A 10,848-nucleotide genomic window follows, 5' to 3' on the forward strand; every position below is an offset into this window, starting at 1 on the left:
TACCAGGTTCCATGAAGGGAAACTCGCTTTGCGCCCTGCATAAGATGTTGTAACAACGCTGCTACATTTTTTGTATTTTTTGCCTTTGAAAAGCCTCTGAGATATCAGAGAGGAGAGCGGATCACATGAGATGTCACGTAGGAAAAAAGAAGATCCTAGTAAACTCCGGGAGCAGGCGTCGGCGGCCAGTGACAGCGCTGCGGCTGGATAAGGTTTCCCTCCATTATTGATGGGCCGGTCAGCCTCACATTGTCCTCCTTGTTGTAATCATGTTGCATGGTGGCGCTTTATTATTAGGCCCAGCCACATCCTTATAAATAATGTATTATCTCCCCGACTATCACCGCCCCGAGGCTCCCAGCTCCAGTCCTGTTGACTTAAGCAACAATTAGGAGCAGACACCCGGCCGGTTCCCATGGCGGGTCCTGTGCCTGACATGAGGGGTAGCCATCCGGGCAGGATCACATAGAGGTCACACTGCCCACCACACGCTCTCCATTGTTTAACCACTTCGGAGCCACCTGGTCGCCTTCCTTAAAGGGGTATCCTGTTATATGTTCATGCTGTGACTCGCTGCTCCCACCCTCCCCACTCCATAGACTTCTAGTAATATGGAATCAGCAGAGATTTCATGGAAAGCAGGCGAGGAGGGAGGATGATAAATAATAATATATAGCTCAGCCAGAAAATGATGACCTCTTTTACATTGAGCATATGTGATTTTAGTTCAGTGTGTAGATGAGGAGTAACACTATCACAGCTCCTAATGCGACATACTCTCTCCGGTTTTCCATAAGTTTTTTTCCAGTCTCCAGTTTAATCGTCTAGTTGGAGGCGTAGCAGCTGTGACTCACTCCTCCCACTCACCACTTCACAGATTTCTTTGGAGTCTCTGTATTTTGCAGCTCAGTTTCTTCTTCTTGTTGGAGACGTAGCTGCTGTGACTCACTTCTCCCCCTCTCTGTAGAGTTCTGTGGAGTCTCTGAATATTAGAGCAGCTCAGTTTGAATGTCTGTTTTGAGACGAGGCAGCTGTGACTCACACCTCTCTCTCCCCTCTCCATAGACCTTAATGCAGTCTCTGTGTATTTGCAGCTCAGTTTAATCTACTGGTTGGAGACCTAGCTGCTGTGACTCACCCCTCCCCTCTCCATAGACTTCAATGGAGTCTCTGTACATTAGCAACTCAGTTCGAATGTCTGGTTGGAGGCCTTGCTGCTGTGACTCACTCCTCCCCCTCCCCTCTCCATAGACTTCTATGGAGTCTCTGTATATTTGCAGCTCTGTTTAATCTTCTGGGTGAAAAGGTAGCTGCTGTGACTCACCCCCACCTCCCTCTCCATAGACTTCTATGTAATCTGGCAACTTCGTGAGTTTCTGTATATTGTTGCCAGCAAGATGGAGTTCATCACCGATTTCATTGTGGAATCGGTGAGAGCCAAAGTAAGTGAAGAAGGAAGCCCTTTCCTCTGATGTATTTTTGTAGTCCCTTGTTCTGCTGGTTAATGCAGTTGTAACTTCTTTGAACAGGAAGTGAACATTTAAAAGTGTCCAGACAGTGTAACAGCAGGAGAATCCTGGAAGGTGTGAATTAGAGCTAAGAAGAGTTGGACCCTCATCAATCAGGAGAAAAGTTTATTTATAGATTAAATCAAGACCCTTTTTTCTGTAAGTCCCGGAAACTTTAGGCCCCTGTAATATATAACCTGGACATTTCCGGACAGACGCCGGCAGCCAAGATTTCATGCCACAGGAATTTGGAATTACCATCCTGAGATGATAGCAGTCACTGCAGGGTTAATAATGGCCTCCTCCAGCCCTATAGCCGCCCCTCATCACCTCACTTGTCGTCTTCTATAGAGAGGAGATGGACGGAGCTGCCCCTCACTCAGCAGCCCGGACGGGGGACAGGTTACAGGGTCCGGCCTCCCGGATTGGCAGCGGCTTAAAGGAGCCTTTCATCCTGTGACTTCTCCCTCCAATCTGTCTGTGATCAAAAGTTATTACGTTTTACCATTTGACAGCGAACATGAGGTGAGCGCAAATCCTGGCCACGAGCGAGTCCACATCAGTAACACCGGGTAACCAAAGCTCTTACCTGCGCTACATCAACATCAGCCGACATCACCAGCCTGACAAACCAGCCCCCATGTCTGATCCGAAATAACTGCTGTGCCTTTCATTACACGGAAAGTGACATCCAGGGAGGATAAAAGACGTTATACAGACTGTATGACCATCCTATAGGACTGTTATACAGAAGATAACTACTATAATACTGCCCCCTATGTACAGGAATATAACTACTATAATACTGCCCCCTATGTACAGGAATATAACTACTATAATACTGCCCCCTATGTACAGGAATATAACTACTATAATACTGCCCCCTATGTACAGGAATATAACTACTATAATACTGCCCCCTATGTACAGGAATATAACTACTATAATACTGCCCCCTATGTACAGGAATATAACTACTATAATACTGCCCCCTATGTACAAGAATATAGCTACTATAATACTGCCCCCTATGTACAAGAATATAACTACTATAATACTGCCCCCTATGTACAGGAATATAACTACTATAATACTGCCCCCTATGTACAAGAATATAACTACTATAATACTGTCCCCTATGTACAAGAATATAACTACTATAATACTGCCCCTATGTACAGGAATATAACTACTATAATACTGCCCCCCTATGTACAAGAATATAACTACTATAATACTGCCCCCTATGTACAGGAATATAACTACTATAATACTGCCCCCCTATGTACAAGAATATAACTACTATAATACTGTCCCCTATGTACAGGAATATAACTACTATAATACTGCCCCCTATGTACAAGAATATAACTACTATAATACTGCCGACTCTGTACAGGAATATAACTACTATAATACTGCCCCTATGTACAAGAATATAACTACTATAATACTGCCCCCTATGTACAAGAATATAACTACTATAATACTGCCTCCTATGTACATGTATATAACTACTATAATACTGTCCCCTATGTACAAGAATATAACTACTATAATACTGCCCCCTATGTACAAGAATATAACTACTATAATACTGCCCCCTATGTACAGGAATATAACTACTATAATACTGCCCCCTATGTACAAGAATATAACTACTATAATACTGCCCCTATGTACAGGAATATAACTACTATAATACTGCCCCCTATGTACAAGAATATAACTACTATAATACTGCCCCCTATGTACAGGAATATAACTACTATAATACTACCCCCTATGTACAAGAATATAACTACTATAATACTGCCCCCTATGTACAGGAATATAACTACTATAATACTGCCCCCTATGTACAGGGATATAACTACTATTATACTGCCCCCTATGTACAAGAATATAACTACTATAATACTGCCCCCTATGTACAGGAATATAACTACTATAATACTGCCCCCTATGTACAAGAATATATCTACTATAATACTGCCCCCTATGTATAAGAACATACCTACTATAATACTGCCCCCTATGTACAAGAACATACCTACTATAAACTGCCCCCTATGTACAGGAATATAACTACTATAATACTGCCCCCTATGTACAAGAATATAACTAATATAATACTGCCCCCTATGTACAAGAATATAACTAATATAATACTGCCCCCTATGTACAGGAATATAACTACTATAATACTGCCCCCTATGTACAGGAATATAACTACTATAATACTGCCCCCTATGTACAGGAATATAACTACTATAATACTGCCCCCTATGTACAGGAATATAACTACTATAATACTGCCCCCTATGTACAAGAATATAACTACTATAATACTGCCCCCTATGTACAAGAATATAACTACTATAATACTGCCCCTATGTACAAGAATATAACTACTATAATACTGCCCCCTATGTACAAGAATATAACTACTATAATACTGCCCCCTATGTACAGGAATATAACTACTATAATACTACCCCCTATGTACAAGAATATAACTACTATAATACTGCCCCCTATGTACAAGAATATAACTACTATAATACTGCCCCCTATGTACAGGAATATAACTACTATAATACTGCCCCCTATGTACAAGAATATAACTACTATAATACTGCCCCCTATGTACAGGAATATAACTACTATAATACTACCCCCTATGTACAGGAATATAACTACTATAATACTGCCCCCTATGTACAAGAATATAACTACTATAATACTGCCCCTATGTACAAGAATATAACTACTATAATACTGCCCCCTATGTACAAGGATATAACTACTATAATACTGCCCCTATGTACAAGAATATAACTACTATAATACTGCCCCCTATGTACAAGAATATAACTACTATAATACTGCCCCCTATGTACAGGAATATAACTACTATAATACTACCCCCTATGTACAAGAATATAACTACTATAATACTGCCCCCTATGTACAGGAATATAACTACTATAATACTGCCCCCTATGTACAAGAATATAACTACTATAATACTGCCCCCTATGTACAAGAATATAACTACTATAATACTGTCCCCTATGTACAGGAATATAACTACTATAATACTGCCCCCTATGTACAAGACTATAACTACTATAATACTGCCCCCTATGTGCAGGAATATAACTACTATAATACTGCCCCTATGTACAAGAATATAACTACTATAATACTGCCCCCTATGTACAAGAATATAACTACTATAATACTGCCCCCTATGTACAAGAAAATAACTACTATAATACTGCCCCTATCTACAGGAATATAACTACTATAATACTACCCCCTATGTACAAGAATATATCTACTATAATACTTCCCCCTATGTATAAGAACATACCTACTATAATACTGCCCCCTATGTACAAGAATATATCTACTATAATACTGCCCCCTATGTACAAGAACATACCTACTATAAACTGCCCCCTATGTACAGGAATATAACTACTATAATACTGCCCCCTATGTACAAGAATATAACTAATATAATACTGCCCCCTATGTACAGAAATATAACTACTATAATACTGCCCCCTATGTACAGGAATATAACTACTATAATACTGCCCCCTATGTACAGGGATATAACTACTATAATACTGCCCCTATGTACAAGAATATAACTACTATAATACTGCCCCCTATGTACAGGAATATAACTACTATAATACTGCCCCCTATGTACAAGAATATAACTACTATAATACTGCCCCCTATGTACAAGAATATAACTACTATAATACTGCCTCCTATGTACAAGAATATAACTACTATAATACTGCCCCTATGTACAAGAATATAACTACTATAATACTGCCCCTATGTACAAGAATATAACTACTATAATACTGCCCCCTATGTACAAGGATATAACTACTATAATACTGCCCCATATGTACAAGAATATAACTACTATAATACTGCCCCCTATGTACAGGGATATAACTACTATAATACTGCCCCCTATGTACAAGAATATAACTACTATAATACTGCCCCCTATGTACAAGAATATAACTACTATAATACTGCCCCCTATGTACAAGAATATAACTACTATAATACTGCCCCCTATGTACAGGAATATAACTACTATAATACTGCCCCCTATGTACAAGAATATAACTACTATAATACTGCCCCCTATGTACAGGAGTATAACTCTCAGTGTGTGGAGCTGATGGATGAGTGTAGGGCTGTGTTCATACTAGAACATCCTGTGTGTATCTCTCCCTGCAGACACTCGGTGACCCAGACGGTTAGGAGACGTCTATGATCTGGGTGTCACACATGGGAGATGCAGGGGCTGATAATATCCATTTCCTACGTAGAGGAAATCAGTGGTAATGGCCTTCTCTCCTGATAATGGGGGATACATTGAATTCCGGCTGAAAGCTTCGTATATTATGAAAAACGTAAAGGTCCAAAAAAAGAAAAAATAAATAAATAAAAACCTTCCATTATGTTCTATTCCCGAGGAAATGTCATTGTGGCTCTGAATGGAGGGTCTGATGTCTGCTGCGGCGGGGGAGACAATGGAGACTAATCACTCCGCGCTGGGGGTGATCGCACCATTGTCTCCTTCCATTCAGGGACTTGTAGTGTTTGTGTAGTAGGTGGTGAACGCTCCGTGCATGCGCCATCCATGAGACGCTCTCCCGCGCTGACGCCATCCACTCCCAGAGTTTCCCGGCTCTCAGACTTCAATGACTCCTTCCCATTGTGTGTGTAATGTAGGAGCTTGGGTCTGTGTGATCTGCTGCGGAAGACACCAGCTGAAGAGGGTTCTGACCCGACTTCTAGAACATTGTATGGACCAGAGGGGACAACAAGACCGCTCTCACGTTCATTGTGATGCCAAGTATTGTCCATAGTGGACAGAAGTGACCAGATCTGTGTTATTATTCATTTTTGTCAATTGTCAGTAGCAGCAGGACTGTGAAAAAATTATTTATATGTTAAGATTGTAGCTGGACTTTGAGCACTGGTGGTGTGTGTCCTAACACTGTTGCTCTCTCTGCAAACCGTGATGGGTATTCTCCCTGGAGATCTGTGTTGTCATTCATTTGTTTTGTGGTGTTAGTAGCAGCAGGACTGTTTATTTATATTCCAGGATTGTAGCTGGAATCGGAGTACTGGTCTGGTCTTCTTAAAGGACACCTGTCATCAGGTCTCTGCCACTAGTCCTGTCACTACTACCTGTTGGAGCAGCTCACAAGGATCCCATCCCAGCCTTTATCTAGTTATTTTTTATCATGTAAATGAGGCAGGTCACATGGTTAGAGGCAGTGATGTCACCCCTGTTACCCCTCCCCTCTCCTCCCCCTGCTCATGTCTGTGTGTAATGTATAGTAAAGCATGGCTAGTGTGTGTGCTGCATCTGCTGACATGCTGCATCCTCCTAATATACAGGTGAGAGACACAGACATCAGCTACACAAGTACCTGACAAGTTCTGCTATAACATGGCTGCCTGGAGCTGCTGTATCTCTCCTAAACACACACACACACACAGGCTGCAGGGGGCGTGGCCTCCAGCACCAGGAAGCACATCATTATACAGCCTCACATCATTATACAGGCTGTCAGTCATGCACTGGGGGTGTGGCTGTGCCTCCCACTCATGAATAGAGTGGACAGCTTGAATATGCTAATGCTTCATTGGACATTTCACAGGTCATTTGCATACAGCTTTAGGACCTCATTGCTTAGGTTTACAGGCCTGTAGAGGGACAATGAATGGATAGAGGCAATGCTTTCTAATGGCAGTTTATGAAAATATATTTAGTTTAGGGGGGTTATTTTGCCTGACGGGTTCTCTTTAAACTGCGGTGCTCTCCTGCAGCCAGTGTGATGCCAAATATTGTTCAAAATGGAGAGGATTAAAGGGAATGTGTCAGAAGAGACCAGATCTTTTATTCTTTGTGTGTGTTGTTAATACCAATAGGACAGCGAAAAAATAATTTATATTCCAAGATTGTAGCTGGACTTGGAGCACTTTTGGTGTGTTTTAACACTGCTGTGCTCTCTGCAACCAATATCCGTTATTGTACTAGAAGAAATGTTTAATCATACATTTGTGTTTGTTGTAAGTAGCAGCAGGACTGTGAAATATGTATATTCCAGGATTATACTAAGTGTCCTCACACTGCTGTGCTCTATTCAGTCAGTGTTGGGTCTTCTCCCTGGAGAGATGTGTAATCAGACCTTTTGTGTATGTTTTAATCAACAGCAGGACTGTGAATTATGGATTTATATTCCAATGTTGTAGCTGGACTTGGGGAGCAATAGAAGTTTCTCCTCACACTGTTGTACTTTGTGGTATCTGATGTAATGTTAGGTACTATCCCTGGAGATCTGTGTAATTATACCTTTGTGTATATTGTTAGTAGCAGCACACCTGTGAAATATGGCGTTTTATTCCAAGAGTGTAGCTGGACCCAACGCACTGGGTGGAGTGTAACACTGGTCACTGTTTTGCTCTTTGGTCTTTGTACAGAGATGCTCCTTAAAAGTCAAATCTGCAACAAGCTTTTGGTTTAATTTTACAGCAGGAGGGAGAGGATTTGCAGAGAACTAAGAGCACAGCAGTGTGAGGACACTCCAGTGCAATTGGAGAAGATACGATCTGGGAACAAAACTCAAAATTGCTAACCTGATTCCCCAGCCACAGACCGCACCCTTCTATGTAACCCATAGCACGGGGGAGGCTGTGATGTTGGGGGGCTGTGATGTTGGGGGGCTGTGATGTTGGGAGGGCTGTGATGTTGGGAGGGCTGTGATGTTGGGGGGGCTGTGATGTTGGGGGGGCTGTGATGTTGGGGGGGCTGTGATGTTGGGGGGGCTGTGATGTTGGGGGGCCGTGATGTTGGGGGGGGCGTGATGTTGGGGGGGCCGTGATGTTGGGGGGGCCGTGATGTTGGGGGGGCCGTGATGTTGGGGGGCCGTGATGTTGGGGGGGCCTTGATGTTGGGGGGACCGTGATGTTGGGGGCCGTGTTTGCGGTGGTCTTTGTGAGTTGTCTTATACAATAACCTTCCCTTGTCTTCTCCATAGAAATTCCCGGAGCTGAAGTTCAAGTACGTGGAAGAGGAGCAGCCGGAGGAGTTCTTCATCCCGTATGTCTGGTCCTTAGTTTACAACGCGGGGGTGGGACTGTACTGGAGCCCGCAGGACGTTCAGCTCTTCACCATGGACTCGGGCTGAGCAGGACCCCCCCACACTACACAGGAGCATTATGGGATATCACTGCACCTTTATACAGGGAGTCCTGTCCTGGGGTGCGCCGCCGGGTGACCTCATACCACGGCCGCCACAACTCCACATCTTTAGTGTTCATTTCCAGGTTTTCTTTATTCTCATTAATCCAGAAAAAAAAATAATAATAATATTGTATATTTTTTATGTTGACAGAACAGGGGAGGTTTTAATTTTATCCAATTCTATAAGTGTATAAATATATATAAATATCTGTTTGGGTTTGATTGAATAAAGCTGTGAAAGTAACGGCAAGAACGCCCGCAAGGCATCCCGCATATCTGTCCACGCTGAGGTCCCTATGATAAACATCACTGTCACGTGGACGTGACCCGACAATCTAATACCAATAGATAAGCGGCACCAGAGGTTTGTGGCAGCCACTTATCTCCCCCCACCCCCCCCCCCCCTAGTTTATTCCATGTCCTGTTACCCATCTATAGCCAGGGTAACAATGGGGCGTCCTAATCCGGACAGCACGTACAGCTCCAAGTCTTGGCTGCAGAAGCTTAAAGGGGTTTTCCACTAACTTAAAATCGTCTCTTAAAGGGCCTGGTGTCTGCTGTACTTCCAACACCAGAGTATACACAAGGAGGGGAGTGCAGCCAATCACTGGCTGCACTGTGGACACACCCCCAAGCAGTGATTGGCTGAGCAGCCTGTCCTGCTGCTTCCTGTCTCACACAGGAAGTGCTGCAGACACTCGGCTTGTAAATCTCATTCTTAGTTACTGGAAATCCCCTTTAATTCCATTTTTTGCCGTCACTTCTTCCCCTCAGACAATATTTCACAGATGAAGCAACAGTTTCTTCTGCTGCCTGTAATGAAACGTGCAGACAGGACCGCGACCCTTCAAGGGGTTTTCCAGCTTCTTACACAACGTGTCATCATTGTGCGGGGAACAGTTCAGCGAGTTCAGAATAAAGTTTGTTTTCACTTTTGACCAAAGAACGACGAGCGATGGTTTTCCATCTATTTATAGCTGGACTTCCCCTTTAAGTGCGGAGCTCTGCATTCAAATTATGACTGAATCTCATACGACTGCTGATATAATTGGGCATTTGACCACTGAGCCAATCCCGGACCTTCATAGTCATGTAATGTTCAGTCATAAGACCAGGGATGGGCTCAGTGGTTAGAGGAAATCTCCCATCACAATCCATCCTGATAAACCAGGGACATTCCTCATAGATCCAGGCACCGGGACTGTGGTATCTGCTTATATCTGTTATCCGTGGCCTCCTTCCTTCTAAAATCAATTTTTATAATTATGCTAATGAGCCAGAAGGGCTATGGGTGGAATGGAGCCCCTCTGTGTTGTAGCTTTACAGACACTGTCTTCTCCTCCCCTATGCTCCTGCACAGTGTAACAGCTTGTGAAGTTACCGTACAGGAGGGCACTGGTATTGCCCCCAGGTCACTTCAGGTTAATTGGCATAATTATAAAAGTTGATGTTAGTAGGAAGGAGGCCATGGATAACACATATAAGAAGAGACCACAGTCCCGGTGCCTGGATCTATGAGGAATGTCCCTGGTTTATCAGGATGGATTGTGATGGGAGATTTCCTTTAGAGGGAACCTGTCAGAGCAATGTTGGATTTACTGCAATGATTTTCTGGAAAATTCCACTGAACAGGAAAGTGTTAACAAGCTTTACTACTTACTGGCGGTGGTCACTTTCTGCTGACAGGTTCCCTTTAAGTGCACAATGAAGATGAGGAGAGCGATTCCTGTCTGATGGGATGGAAAGTCTCAGAGATCGGGAACCTCCATGGAGATGTTGTGGCTTCCATGATGTGTAGTGTGTCTAACAAGACCTTCCCCCTCCCTCCGGGGGGGTTATCCTAAAATTAGAATCTCCCCTTTCGGGTTCTGTGATTTGCTGTTCCCGGATATTTGGCTGCTGCTGGTAAAGGTACTTTGTTTATTTGCTGATTTTCCTTTTCTGTATATAATTTATTTTGATATTGAAGGTCTAGAAGACCCTCTATAGACCCTCTATAGACCCTCGCACGGATTTGTGTCCTCCATCGTCTTCTCT

At 43.0% G+C, this 10,848-nt stretch overlaps 1 protein-coding gene across 1 annotated transcript in view; it reads left to right on the forward strand.

Annotated features, from left to right (window-relative positions):
• Window positions 1-9,064, forward strand: part of LOC140109544 (dymeclin-like) — a 187,331-nt gene extending 178,267 nt beyond the window's left edge. Inside the window, exon 17 of the mRNA XM_072132071.1 lies at window positions 8,606-9,064. Within this exon, the coding sequence (XP_071988172.1) occupies window positions 8,606-8,755 (150 nt within the window). The 3' untranslated portion in view covers window positions 8,756-9,064. The remainder of the gene's footprint in view (window positions 1-8,605) is intronic.
• The last annotated feature ends 1,784 nt before the right edge of the window (window positions 9,065-10,848 follow it).

This window comes from Engystomops pustulosus, unplaced genomic scaffold (genome assembly GCF_040894005.1).
Source record: "Engystomops pustulosus unplaced genomic scaffold, aEngPut4.maternal MAT_SCAFFOLD_216, whole genome shotgun sequence".
NCBI lineage: Eukaryota > Metazoa > Chordata > Amphibia > Anura > Leptodactylidae > Engystomops > Engystomops pustulosus.